The sequence below is a fragment of the Psittacula echo genome, assembly GCF_963264785.1.
Source record: "Psittacula echo genome assembly, chromosome: Z".
Lineage (NCBI taxonomy): Eukaryota > Metazoa > Chordata > Aves > Psittaciformes > Psittacidae > Psittacula > Psittacula echo.
In genome coordinates, this window is record NC_137742.1 from 98,688,920 (window position 1) to 98,703,992 (window position 15,073).

At 40.4% G+C, this 15,073-nt stretch overlaps 1 protein-coding gene across 1 annotated transcript; it reads left to right on the top strand.

The window, feature by feature from the left end:
* The first annotated feature begins 1,015 nt into the window (after positions 1-1,015).
* NUDT7 (nudix hydrolase 7) lies at positions 1,016-5,637 on the top strand. The gene is made up of 4 exons (XM_080638825.1): positions 1,016-1,058; positions 1,264-1,417; positions 2,949-3,107; positions 4,794-5,637. The coding sequence occupies exons 1-4, from the start codon at positions 1,024-1,026 to the stop codon at positions 5,175-5,177; spliced, it is 732 nt and encodes a 243-aa protein (XP_080494951.1). The 5' UTR covers positions 1,016-1,023; the 3' UTR covers positions 5,178-5,637.
* The last annotated feature ends 9,436 nt before the right edge of the window (positions 5,638-15,073 follow it).

Sequence of the window (15,073 nt, forward strand, 5' to 3'; positions counted from 1 at the left end):
AGGTTAATTAAGTTAACTGTACAAAGCGCATACCTACTGGAAAACACACTTGGTTCTTTATCTTAATGCAATAAAACAAGTAAACATAGTAAAAAAATCTAAAAAGTAAACACTAAGGTAGCTAGACTGAGATTAGTTCTTGTACATTCCATGTAATTGGGCTGTTGTGCCTTGCTTTTTGCTGGATCCAATGTTGATTGTACCATGGTGGTGCCACTTTAAATACGGGTAACACTGATTACCAGCTGTTAAAACCAGATGATAAATAATGCAGCAGGAAACTACTTCTGCTACTTGTGCATCTGTGACAAGAATTAGAAGCTCGATTTTACTGCCCAGAAACTGCACCAAGATGGAGAAAGTATCTGACACTGTTTCCTACTTATACTGAATGATTAAAATAAGCTCTGAGACCTTGGTTTGGTTTGGTTTGATTCCATTGTATATTAAGAGCACTGAGCCAAGAGGGTCTTTTGATGCCCTGTAGCTCTTACAGGCTGCAGGTGACCGGGCTCCCAAAGGCGTGCCATGGCTCTTTCCATAGCCCCCCGGCAGCTGGAGGCTGCGACCTCTCACGTCATCCACTCCTTAAAGCGGGTGAGAGCGGGAACGCAGCTGCCTGTATGACGGAACCCCTCACCTAACGCACGGGACCGGATCACGCGGGAGCCCAGCACCCCCCGCCCGCTGCCACCGCCCTACATTCCCTGAGGGAGGGCCGCGATCCCCAACGGCTCCGCGGTTCCCGCTTTTCCCAGCTGTACCGAGGACTGCGAGCTGCTGCTGCCGCCCTTCTCCGGGTACATGTAACCCGGGGAGGCAGCGATCGGGAACGAACGATGCCCGGCGCGCTCCCCCTTCCCGTCCCGTCAGCGATCGCATCGGAAACCGGTCCGCTGCGGGAACCGGACCGCCCCGCTCGCCCCGCCCTCAACACCCCCGCTTGTTGATTGGCGGAACCGGCCGTCAGTCACGGCGGGTGGGAGGGACGCGGTGCGGAAGGGGAAGGTCGGGGTGACAAAGATGGCAGCTGAGAAGCGGGATGGAGAGCTGGAAAGGTATCGGACATCCACGGCCTTCCGCCGCTGCCGGCCGGGGTGGGGTGCCGCCGGCAACAAGCTCTGCCTGGGTCCTTCAGAAGCAGGTCCGGGTAGAGGAAGGGCGGTGAGCGGTGTGTCAGCGGCCTAGGCACCGCGGCCGTTGGGTTCAGCGCTGTGGACAGACACCTGCCCTGTCATGGCGGTCATTTCTGTTTGCTCCTAGAAACAGTATCAAAGAGAAGGCCAGGCTGCGCTTGAGGGAGTTCGATGTGCGGGATAGGTTCTCCCACTTGCCGCTGGCCAGAGCCTCTGTTCTCCTGCCGCTGATGGTGAGGGCGGGGAAGCTGCACCTGCTGCTCACGGTGCGGTCCATGCAGGTAGGTGGGCCGGGGAGCGAGATGGCTGCCGGAGTCTCGCCCCCTGTGTGCTGCTTCCCGCGGTGCGGCTCGGCTGCTGTCCCCACTTCGTGTTCCGAGGTCTGCTTCTCTAATGCCAGGCAGCGTGCATGGGGTTACAAGTAGATATTCCTGTGCTGTAGTGTACGGGGACTGATAGGACAAGGGGTAATGGGTTCAAACTTAAACAGGGGAAGTTTAGATTGGATATAAGGAAGAAATTCTTTACTGTGAGGGTGGTGAGATGCTGGAATGGGTTGCCCGAGGAAGTTGTGAATGCTCCATCCTTGGCGGTGTTCAAGGCCAGATTGGATGGGGTCTTGGGTGACATGATTTAGTGCGAGGTGTCTCTGGCCATGACAGCAGGGTTGGAATGAGGTGATCTTAAGGTCCTTTCCAACCCTTACTATTCTATGATTCCATGCTGATGATTCTGGTATTTAGATGTGACAAAAATGCTGGATACCCAGAAGAGTATGACAGTAAAAGGTGACTTCTGGATCAGAAAAGGAAATTGTTATTGTTTCCTATGGCTTAAACACAGTGCACTCCAGGTTTTATTAGTGTGACTTTCAGTCTACATTTACTATTGCTCTTTCCTGTTCATATGTGAAAGGCAACAACCCAAGAAGATTTTTGCCAGTGTTTTCCCCACCCCCTCCCTGATCAGCTGCCTGTATCCAGGGACTATTTACTTGCCTATTTTTCTGTGGCTGAAAAGTGGAAGTTTTTGGAGTCTTGCTTAGAAATTTTAAGGCCTAATAATTGCAGTCATTTAACTGATAAACTGGTTGTAAAGGGGCTTTTTACTGATGTTTGATACGCAGGGCTATTACTATGATATATTTAAAGGGATAGGACAAGAGGTAATGGGTTCAAACTTGAACAGGGAAGTTCAGGATAGATATAAGGAAGAAGTTCTTTACTGTGAGGGTAATGAGGCACTGGCACAGGTTGCCCAAAGAAGTAGTAAATGCTTCATGCTTGGCAGTGTTCAAGACCAGGTTGGACAGAGCCTTGGGCAGCATGGTCTAGTGTGAGTCATCATTGCCTGTGGCAAGGGGGTTGAGACTGGATGATCTTAAGGTCCTATTCAACCCAGACTATTCTATGATTTAATTGTGCATTTTAGAAGTTCTCAGTCCTACCTTAAGTACTTCAATCTCAGTATTCAGTTTGTCTGCCTAGATTCATCTGTCAGTCTCTCATGCAAGCAGGGTGATGAAAAGTCTAGATTTAGAATGTATAGTAGAAATTACACAATACTGCACAAGTGGTATATGTAATCCTGATAGTGAGGGTTTATGGATTAGTTGGGTATAAGCCCAGCTTTCTCTGGTGTAGTTCTTGATAAGGCACATTTCTTCAGGTTGAAGAAACCTCTTAACCGCCATTCCCAGCTTCTTTGACTGATAAACATGAAGTGAATCTGCAGTAAGAGCAAGCATTTGTGTGTATCCAAGAAGAAATGTAAATTTATTATATTTAACAATAGTATTCCTGTAAATTCTAGCTGAGAAGATCACCGGGGGAAGTGTGTTTTCCAGGAGGTAAAAGTGATGCAACTGATAAAGATGAAATTGATACTGCTCTTCGAGAAGCTAAGGAAGAAGTGGGTCTCCAGCCAGAGAAGGTGGAAGTCGTCTGTAGGCTTGTGCCTGGAATTGATAAAGTAAGGAATAAACTGAGTAAGTCAGCATATGGTTAGAAAATAAGCTTGGGTTATTTTTTGTGGGGTTGATAATGACCTCTGAAAACCTGTAACTGTAAATAACCACTGCTTCTTAAAGTGCACAGCCCACATTGCCAGCAGAGAAGGGAGGGGATTCTTGTTCTGTGTTTAATATTTATGAAAGCATGTTTGGTGTACCACGTGCAGTTATGGACACTCTAGAGCACAGAAAGAGTGCTAAGCTGGTGACAGTTTAGCCTAGAGCCACAGAGATAAGTAAGGGGGGTGGAGCATGTGGAGTATGAGGAGAGGCTGAGAGAAGTGGGTTTGCTCACCTGAAGAAAAGCTAGCAGGGGATCTAGTTGCTCACTTCAAGTACCTCCTGGTGGTTTTAGAGAGGATAATACCAGGCTCTTCTTGAGACAGTGTACACAGGCAACAACAAATGAAATTTTGATGAGATGCAAGAAAAATTGTCTTCACCATAAGGTTAGCTTAACACTGGAACTGATTTTCCTGTCAGGCTGTATAATCTCTATCCTTGGAGATTTGCAGAATTCAACCAGACAAGTCCCTCAGCAGCCTGATGTAACCTCAAAAGTCTTCTTGTTCAATATCCACCTAAAAGCGGGGTTAATTCAGGTGAAAAGGGACTTCTGGAGTTCACATGAACTGTGATTCTGTGTGGAACTCTAGCAAGGAGACTTCTGGACGTGTCTTTGGAGTGTAAGTCACTGTAAATTGACAGGCTGCCAGTTTCAGTAACAATATTTCATGGGGTCAGTTCTCCCATGATACAGAGAGGTTACTGTTTCAGAAGACTTTATTTTTGTTTTTCAGGTAACAGTTTCTCTTTGTTAATATGCTTAAGGCGTGGATTTGTATGTGGTAGCTACTCACTGTTAGCAACATCCTCCTCCCCCATTAAAACCAAAAGAAACTAGTTTTAAAATTTTATTGCATATGCTTTATTTAATACTTCAGTTGTAATTTCTGTAGAGATAACATTAAAGCCACATAGTTCAGAGGCTATAAGTGAAAAGAATCCATTTCGTTTTTATAACTCTCTTCAGTGTTTTCCAGCAAATTGCCTCAATCAGTAGCAAAAATTATGTGGTTTTGGACCACAGAAATTTTACCTATAGATTTTATTTTCTTCTCTGTACGTACATTCCAAATGATTCTAACTAGGGTGTAGTGTGTCCAGACTTGCGTCAAATAGCCCAAATGTTGAATGTTGCTGTTACTGCTTTTTATTTAACAGTGATGCTTTTTTGATAAGAAGAATCAGACCTAGCAATGTATCTTGAAAATACTGGTGCCCTCTTTGTGCAGGCTATCATTTCAATAGATTTTGCCTCCCTGTGGAAGAAGGGATTATATTTAAAATAAAAATGTCCATAAATGAGCTGTTTGAAAAAATTTACATATATAGCTAAATATACTGGGAAAATAGGCACAGAGATATGATAAAGCATAGATGAATTGGAAAATCTGAATTAAAATCAGAACTCACCAAAGTAAGGAAGATTTATGAGAGAGAATGCATGGAGTTTATTTATGTTTAACTGAATATTTCTTAGGTGTCTTATAACTCTGAAATGTTTTTAAAATAAAGAACATTCTTTTACTTGTTACAAATTCAGTGTTTGGCTTTTTTTGTTGTTTTTTTGTTTTCCCTTTTAGATGAATTACTTGGTAACACCAGTTGTAGGATTTATAGAGGATACATTCCAGCCCACTCCTAATCCTGATGAAGTGAGCAATGTTTTTTTCATGCCATTGGAATACTTTATCAAGCCATTAAATTACCAGACTGTGCCTTATAAAACCTCATCTGGTTACCATGGTCGGATGCACTCCTTTACATATGATGACCTGGAACGTAAAATGTCATTTAGGATATGGGGACTTACTGCCCACTTTGCTGTATTTCTTGCTCTTGTAATTTTTAGAAGGAAACCTACCTTTGAAGTTGATTATGATCTGGACAACTTAATTTCATCCTCTGAGAATTACTTCATGAATTTATATGCATCTGTATATGAAAGAAAGAAGAGTAATATATAACAAATTAGTCTGGCAATTAGTTTATACTGAAGGAGAAAAAAAGGTTTTGTTTATTCCCTTTATACCAATTCTTTGTTTGAATTTCCTCTGAATTAGGAATTGATTGAAAGTTATTTTTAAATAACATTTTTAAGCTGACAACCCCTAACTAGATTAATGCAACTATTAATTTGGTTTAGAGCTGCCAAAAACACATGGGGTTTTTGATGGTCTTAATATACAGTTTTGGAAGATGTGTTTCACTTTCTGCCTTTGTTTTATGGGATCTAAGATACTTTCTGTGGTTTGCCTTCTGTATAATGAGTTAATACTATTTTATCTAATTTTTGTCTGTTTGAATTAGAATATGAATACTGTTGAGGGTTTATCTGTGGCATACTACATATGGACAACAATGCACAGTCTTGGGTGGTATCTTCAAGCACTTACAAAACACAATAAAAATCTAAAAGGTGGCGCATGCTTTCACAATCTTGTTTTGTTTTGGTTGGTCTTGTGGAGGGAAGAGGAAGATTTGATGGGGTTTTTTTAACTTTGCTCAATTTAACATTCCTCACAAGGAGATTCTGTAGGCTATGGAAGACACTGTACAGGCAACAGTACTGAATTTGCTCCTCAGCACCTTGTTAGGATCACCCACGCAGCTCCTAGAGGGAGTCATCTTCAGGAAAGAAAAGTGGAGTTGAGTATTCATAAGGACTAAAGTGCTTCTCAGTAGCTGAACCTTTAGAAGTCACTCTGGCAATGTCAGATACATGGGGTTCTTTGTGCTGCGAATCCTTGCTTGTCACTGCTGGTGAACCAGAAGCTTATTCACAGCAATCATCATCTCATTGTCAAATGGTTAAGTTTTAAGAGCAAAATTGACTTTAGCTGGGTTTGAGATATAGTTTGGAATTAAATAAGTTACTGGTCGTTAAACAGCTGGTCTTCTCTGAGTAGCACATGTGAGTTGAAAGTATTTGGTGTCCCTCAGGATCACATGCCCTAGTGTTAGTATTGAATAGGGTGAAAAAAAAAAACAAACCCCACTCAGTTGTTCTGTGTGTTTGCAGTTTGTGCTCCCCCCCTCTATTCACTAACAGGTGCAAGTGTGATAAAAAAGTTGCTGGCAATTGCTATGAACTGTGCTGTAATTGAGCAGCAGTCAAATTTTTACATTAAACAACTTCTGTAATACACTCGAAATTGGCTGTGACTTTAGAAAATTCATCCTTTTTACAAACAAGTGTTTCCCAAGTATGGCCTGAATAGCTAATTATGATTTTCTAGAAAACCCAATTATTAGATTTTTATTTTAGCTTCTCATAATTGCATCCATAACATTATTTGGCTGCTGTGCTGGAGTAGCATTTAGGCACTAAAGTACCAGCTTGTGTTTGGTGGTAACTGCAGCATAACCTTTTACTGAAGAAGAGAAAGATGCTGGAGTTGCACTCAGCTGACAGAAGGGGACCAAAACAAATCAAGACTAAAATCAATGCAGATCTTGTAAGGACCAAATTTCACTTAGCCTCCTCTCCCTGCTACAACTGTGTGATGCTTACCATTTTTCTCATCGCAGAGGTAATTCAGTTGTAGATAATCCTGCCTGAAATACTCTTCATGCTGTGGCGACATGAGCAGGGGGATTAAGTGTACCCACAGCAAGTTTGTCAACAATACCAAGCTGTGTGGTGCAGTCAAGATGCAGGAGGGAAGGGACCTCAACAGGCTGGAGAGGTGGGCCAGTGCAAACCTCATGAAGTTCAACAAGGCCAAGTGCAAGGCCCTACACCTGGGTCAGGGCAATCCCAAGCACAAATATAGACTGGGAGGAGACTGGACGGAGAGCAGGCCTGAGAAGAACTACTTGAAGGTGTTTGTTAATGAGAAAGTCAACATGACCCAGCAGTGTGCCCCTGCAGCCCAGAAACCCCCTGTGTCATGGCCTGCATCCCCAGGAGCAAGTCAAGGGAGGGAATTCCCCCCCTCTACTGTGCTTTTATGGGACCCTGCACCTGCAGTCCTGCATCCAGATCTGGCGCCCCCAGCATAAGCAAGACAGGGACCTGTTGAAGCAAGTCCAGAGAAGGGCCTGTAGGGACAGGACAAGGAGGAATGGTTTTAAGCTGACAGAGGGGAGATTTAGGTTAAACGTTAGGCAGAAGTTGTTCCCTGTGAGGGTGCTGAGGCACTGGCACAGTTTGCCCAGAGAAGCTGTGGCTGCCTCATCCCTAGCAGTGTTCAAGGCCAGGCTGGATGGGGCTTGGAACAACCTGGTCTAATGGACGGTGTCCTTGCTCATGGCAAGGGGTTGGAACTGGATGAGCTTTGAGGTTCCTTCCAACTAAATCATCATTCTGTGATGATTCTTCAAAGTACAGGATTGGCAATCAGAATATTAAGTTGGAAAAAAACTCAAAAATTAGCCTAATGGCTTGCCACCTAAAGATGGAATCAGGTACATGATAGTCTGATAAATACAAGCTTTTTTTCCTTAAGCTTCCCCAGGCAATCCATTGTAGTCCTTTAGCCATGCTTTAGAGTTGTGGCAAGGATCACTTACATCTTCTTCTGTACACAGCAAAATGGGGAACAGCTGGTTTGCCCTTTTGCTTTCTGTGCTTCTGGAAAATACATCACTGTGTCTTCCTGAGGCATTTTTAGGCTTCGTGATCAGGGTTTTTTTCATCAGTCACATTTTCCATACACATCTTGTCATCTTGGTTGCTTTCCAAAATCCTCGGTGAACCTTCCTCCTCCAATTCCACCCCAACCCCCCAACAAGTATGTGATAACTAAACCAAACCTGGTCATAGTTTTCCAGTTAAGCATTTGTTTAGGTTGGATAGGACAGGATTACTCCAGAGCTCCTTTTTATATAACCCATTGTTATTGTTCTTTGTGAAGCAGCATAATAATATTGACTCATATTCTACTTCTTCCATTAAAGCTGCCTTACCCTTTTCTGAAAATGCTGCCAATTGTTCCTATATTTATATTTATTGCATTCTGTATTTGCACAACTGATTATTCCTACCAAATGTAGCATTTTGCATTTGTCCTGATTGAATTACATCCTGATTAAAAAAAAAAAAAAAGAAATAAAATTGTAATGATCTACTGCTGTGTTTTTCAGACATTTCCATTTTACTGTTATCCGCAAGTTTAATGAATATATTTTCTGTTTCATTTACAACTTAGAGTAAGCTCACCCAGAACAGGCCTCTGCAGAATCCCAATTGATACTTGCCATTTTGACAATGAACTACTACCTAGTTTTCTAACCAGCTGCGTAACATACTAATATTAGTTTTATGTAGACCAGCCCTTCTTAGGTTGCACACAGGAACATTGGGAAGGTCTATATCCAAAACATGAGGATTTATTCTTCTCCCTGTACACCAAGCCTGTTACCTGGGCCACAGAGGAAGTAAATACAGTTGTCAAAACCAGTTCATAGGAAAAGGACAACAGTTGCTGCACATGTCCTTGTTAATTAAAGCACTTACGTAAAGGTTACTTCTCCTGATACCTTCCAGGAATTAATGAGTTCTTCAGTTCTTTCACAGGACACTGTTTGCCTTTTCCCAGCCTCTGTTAGGGAAGAAGATACAGTTCTGAGTTTCAGACATAATTGCTAATAACATTGAGATCAGTTCTTAAGAGAGTGGCTGTCACATTGGGACGTTTCAAAGATGCACCCAGTTTGAACATTTTAGCATATCTAACTGCTATCAAACCTGTCATTTTCTTACATTAGCTCTTTTGGTGCCTGTGTTAATTATATTTGGTATCTGTTGACTTTTTAAGTTGAAAGAGAAGAAAGACTTTTTTTGTTTTTTCGCTGAGATGAAATCCTTGGAGAAGTAGTAGCCACACTGATGAAGAACAGCTTTGTTTTTCATTTTAAACACTTATGAAATTGTTAAAAGCTTAACTTTAAACTCTTCATCATATCATGCATATCCTCAGTGGCTTCTCTCAATGCTAATGTATGCAAGAAAAGTAACTAATTAAAATAAGTACATTGTTAATTAAAATAAAGCATAGCAATTAGAACTTTGATTAGTAAACAAAACAAGTACCAAGAGACATAATTACTAACTTACCATCATCTTCTGTTCCCAGCAGACTATTTTCTCCTTTATCTCTCAGCCAGATCTGGCACAGAAATTGTACAAATTGTACAAATCCAAACCTTAGTTTGTTTTTATTTCTCTTGTTTTAAACATCATTGTGTGGAACTGCAAGGACAGCAACAGCAGTTACAGCTGTTGCTCCTTTTAGCAAATGCAAATTTTTTGATTTTTGAATCGAATCAGCCATTTGAGCTAGTTGAATAACAAAAGAAGTCTAACCAAAAATCCTTGAGTGATTTGCAGTAAAACCACTGGGGCTTCACGCTTCACATTAAGTATCCTACAAAATTTTACTGACATTTGTTTTGAAATTCAGGAAGTAGTTTCTTACCGCAAAAGACTCATTCTTTATTTAGTTATCCATCTGGGATTTGAGAGCCCAAAGAGCTCCTTTGAGCATAAAAAGAATAGAAGAAAATTTAACTGCTTGTTACTAAAACTGCAGTTCTGCCAGCCCCACATTTACTACTGAGAAATTATTTCCTTGGGCTATCTTTGGATAAAATTCTTCCACAGTTCTTGATGCAGAAAGTAGAGCATGAGTCCCTCCAACCTTGGCAGCCCTCCTAACTGATCTGTGTCATGTTCACGGTCTCAGTCCCTTCCAGATCTGTCTTTAAAGCCATGTAACAAAGCACTCATCAAGACCTGGGTGTCCCAGTGGTCTCTCCTACTGGTCCTGTGTTATACGTGAATACTATTAAAACAGATTTGTATCTACTTTTGTTTTGAATGTAGTGATTGTAAAGAAGTCCTTTACTTCAAATTAAAGATTGCAAATGCATTTATGCCTTGGGTTTTTTTAAGCACAATATTTTAATATAGCTTCCAGTCTGAAAAGGTGTTTCATACATATATATTTATGCTTTGCACTTTTTCTTACAAACCAAAGCCATCGCTCAGTTGTAAAAAGGTATGAAAATATGTTCCAAATTACATTCTCTAACTATGGAATATGTAGTGCTAGCATGAAAGCAAAATGAGTGCCAAGGCTTGTATCAGAACATGAGAATTACTGATACAATATAAAATTAACTAAAGTGGCATACAGTTTAATGTGAGTTGTTAGTCATTCTTTTAGTTCATGTGCAGTGATTCAGCATTTAACATTTCTATATTTTTGAATGCTCAAATAATCTGACTTTTGGTATTTAACATGTGAACATTTAACATTTATATAGATTTGATACAAAAATTGGTATTTAACAATTATAACCATATTGAAAAAATAATTAAAATTATTTAAAAAAGGATATGGTATCTATACTTGTTTACAGCAATGCTGTGTGAGGAAAAAACGTAAAATGCTCATTTCATTTGCAGGAGGTCAGTGTGTACTGCTCAGTTAAACTGAATGTCACTCTCACATAGCTAGAGTTTCTGCAGGGTTGAGGCAGGTATAGTTAGATGAGAATGTAAATATTCAAGAAAGGAATTATTTCTATTCAGCCTGTGCCTAAATCACATATATGAAATAGAAAATCTGGAGATGTTCTTGTCATTGAAGAAAACCCTCACATGAGTGCTAACATGTCAATACGTATGTGATGTATCTACAGTGATTCTATTTTTTTAGTAGGTTGCCATAGCAATGGAGTTTTCACAACAGTACACGTTAAACCATCTCCAGTTAAATAAAAAATAGTTATAGCAAAAAGGATTATTAGATAAGCCCGCTGTCCCTCAAACCTTCTATCTTCCCCAAATGTAATATAAGAAATTAGGGAGACAGAAAAAGGAAACACACTTGTTTGTGATCCCTTGCAGATTTCTGCAGTCAGAATGCTCACTTTGTGGGTGGGATTCTGAGTTTCAACATAAATTTCTTTATGCTTTATAATGTAAATTAAATTTACTGTACCGTTTGGTTGCCTGTTACTTAGTACTTCATATTAAGGTAGGTTTGGTTTAGTTTTCAACATGAAAAGTGCCAGGAAGAAAAGCATCCAAGTAATAATGGACCATTAATGAAGAATAATCATCCTGTTTGTTTGAATCTGCTTCAGGGTAAAGATTGTTCACTGGCTAGCAACAGATTTATTTTTTTGAGCACATTTACCTCTTCTTATCCTGAATTCTGTAATCCTTTAGACTGTCCAGTCGTGACCATTTATTGGCCTATGTCTGTCTTGATCTCCATCTATTATAAAGTATGTTTAGACATACATTGTATTAAGGATATACCTCTATAATTCATCCTGCAGCTGCTGCAGTGCTTGACTGCTAGCACAGCTGTTTTAAAATATGTGCATATCTATTCTTAATAAAGTGCTGGCATCCCCTTTTATGCCTATAGTAAAGTTTAGAACTACTGGTAACAAACAAGAACTATTCGTTAGAGGAAAGCTGAATTTGTCTTTGAGCCCTATGGTAGGTCATAATGCCCCTCCAGAGCACCGGTTAAGAGTCAGTTATCCAGCTGCTGAAATGAACAATTCCAGGCAAAGGAAGGTTTGAAGGATTAAGGACATCTTGATGTAAATCTGTATTCAGATGGATTTGTACATAGAAACAAACACCAGTAGAAAAGGGGTTGACAAATGGGACATTTAAATAGTGTTTATTTTATTCTCTCTTTTAGAAATAATTAATGAAACTATTTTATTTTTCCAATAGTTTAATTGCTGCAAATCTGTAGTTGGCATAAATCACAGTAATTTCACTGACCTTAGCACAGTTGTGCCAAAGGACAAGCTCTGAGGCTTCAGTTTATACTGCACACCTACTTTAACTGATAATGTAAATTATCTCAACTACATTTTGTCTTGCATCTCAAATTCATTATTCATTTCTTAACATTTGCATACAGGTGCTATCAATGGTTCTGCTTAATAAATCAGTACTTTTAAAGAAGCCTAAGTTTGTTTAGAATATTTGTTAGTTCTTAAAATATTAAGGTGTAATTCTAAATTTAAAAGCAACATCTTTTAGATCATCTACAGTATTGACTTGCCAATATTTATGTGAAACAAACTGACTAAAATGGGAGTGCTATAGTTCATTGCCAGGTTTCATGGCTAAAAATGGAAGTCATACAGAATGCATTATTTGTGGATTTCAGCTATTAACTGTTGATTAAAAATGCAGCAACTGATGAATTAATAACAAATGTAAATGAAGGTTCACCAATGCTTGGAAAACTGGGAATGCTGTTAGAAGAAATGAAACTGATGTTGTACACCTGGCATGAAATTTTTACTTAACTTGAAGAAAAGGTGTGTGCAATGGATGGAGCACATTCTCTACAATCATCAGGCTGAAAAAGGATGAAAGACAGCCGATCTGATTGAAACCTTTGTATCTGTGAGAGCCTGTTAAAACCTGGACAGAGTTCTAGAAGGCTGAAAAAAAAGAAAGATTGAGAAAAAAATTAGATTGGTTATTTGGATGTAAGAGCATAAGAGTTCTGTGATTAAGGAACAGAATCTATCATCTGATGAGGGGAAATAGCAGAGGCTATGGTTATATCTCCTTTCCAAGAAGGGAAAAAGACCAAAGGATTAGAAACTTACCTAATGTCAGGGAAGGGACGTGTGTCTGGTGAAAAGAAGGACTGAGCAGTCAGCAGCTCAGCAGAGCACTGCAGGAGGATGGCACTGCCAGGTGCTCCAGGGCAAGCCTTACACTGGCTGCTGTGTTCTGTGGGGCTGCTGGATATGGGGCTACCCAAACAGCATGACTTATAGCTATTTATTTAGAATGGGACTATATTCGAGCATCTCCTCAGCACCACACAACTGACCGCGTACAACTTTCTGGTTTGCTCACATTATGGCATCTGCAATGAGGGGTTTACCAAATAATTCTTCTGGAACTTATTCTAATGTGCTAGAAATAACAGTATTCTTCCAATTCATTCTGTCTGACTATACATTGATGGCTCAGCAACATAGAAAACATCGAAAGCCTGGATTCATGCTGCTTTTCAAGAGCGAATGAACAGCAGATCTCAAATATCCCTAGCCTGCCTGATTTACTCTGTCTTGCCAGTCCGGTATATGGCTGATTAGTGAAGTCATACAAACGGATAACTGGTTTTCTTAAGCCCTAGAAATGAGCAAGAAAAAGTGCTCTGCTAGGAAAAATATTTATCTCAGGTAGAAGTAAAAAATCTGTTCTGAGAACTGCCTTCCAAATACATTCCTGTTACTTAAAACTGTAATACTGATTTAGTTATTAGAATTTGCAGTGGTATTTACTCTAACTTTAACTAAAGATAACTAATTAACACAATAATTTAGGTACTACATAAAAAATTGCTCTGAATTTAAGAGCATCAGTCAACATCAGTCAACTGGAATGCTCCAGTAAAACTTTATTGAGTAGTGCCATTGGTTAGATTCTTCCCAGATAGCCCAGACGGGGGCTTGTATCTAATATTGCTGATCTGCTACCTTTTGATATATCCTTGGTCTTAACTGTCAGTATAGAGGCTTTTTACTCTCCAAGTTGTGTCTTTTATATCTGAACTGGTTATTCACAGATGTCCAAGCTGAAAGGTGAGCATTTTTACTAGCTTATGAGTGTAACATTAAGAAAAAGAAGTGCATTTAGAATTCAAAGAGACAAGCAGGGAAAGATGGAGGATAGTGAATGGGAACAAAATGGGAGAAAAGTTTCTTAGTTGCTTGAACTATTGTTACTATTTATTAATACCTACATTTGTGTCCAGAAGCCTTGCTGAAGACACAAGCATCCTTCTGCTGAATAAAAGCATAGGGAAATGTCCTGCTCTTGAGGTTTGCTTATTTGCAGTATCTGAAGGGGGCCTATAAGGATGCTGGGGAAGGACTCTTCATTAGGGACTGTAGTGATAGAACAAGGGGTAATGGGTTAAAACTTAAACAGGAGAAGTTTTGATTGGATATAAGGAAGAGGTTCTTTACTGTAAGGGTGGTGAGGCACTGGAATGGGTTGCCCAAGGAAGTTGTGAATGCTCCATCCCTGGCAGTGTTCAAGGCCAGGTTGGACAGAGCCTTGGGTGACATGGTTTAGTGTGAGGTGTCCCTGCCCATGGCAGGGGGGTTGGAACTTGATGATCTTAAGGTCCTTTCCAACCCTAACTATTCTATGATTCTATGATTCTATTAAGAAAAGTTAAGTTCAGAAAGTGTCTGGCATCAGAGGACAACCTTGGCTACATCCACAGAGGCAGAAATTCAGCTGTGTACGTTCTGTTGGCCACTTTGCACGTGGCAACTGTGCAGCCTGCAGCCTGATTTCTGTAAATATTAAATATTTCATTTACTTATTAAAAAATAAGGCTTATTAATCAGGACGGACAGATGGTTCACAATTTGGTGTGGTAGGCAGTTGTATGGTTCCCGGAGATGTATTGTGGAGCTCAGGGTATAAAGACATTTCAGTTTCATTTAGGCACTGTGAGTCAGATCTGCAGCTGGTGGAAATTAGTGCAGTTCCAGAGATGCTGTGATTTGTCTGCAGTGTGGAGCTGTCCATTAGAAAAGCAGGCATGGCAAATTCTAACTTTATTCAATACAGAAAATGGGCATCGTTCAAAAGCTTGAAGAAGTTTTCCTTGCATTCAATGAGACTGATCAGATAAACAGGACCAGAGCTCTTGCTGAATTGGTAATCCGAATTTTCTCCAGGGTGCCTGCCAGCATGAGTCCTTTTACACTTGCACAGAATTCAGTGTCTTTCAGCCATCAGGGACTTGGAGTCGTGCGCTACCTTGCAAAGGCAGACAAAGCAGACAAGCACCCAATTCCTTCACACCATCCTGCGCAGCAAAACCAAAACTTCTCACAA

Coding starts and splice junctions, on each gene's coding strand:
- NUDT7 (XM_080638825.1), top strand. CDS start 1,024: ATGGCAGCTGAGAAGCGGGATGGAGAGCTGGAAAG. Junction 1,418..2,948: donor TCACGGTGCGGTCCATGCAG/GTAGGTGGGCCG, acceptor TGTAAATTCTAG/CTGAGAAGATCACCGGGGGA. Junction 3,108..4,793: donor TTGTGCCTGGAATTGATAAA/GTAAGGAATAAA, acceptor TTTCCCTTTTAG/ATGAATTACTTGGTAACACC.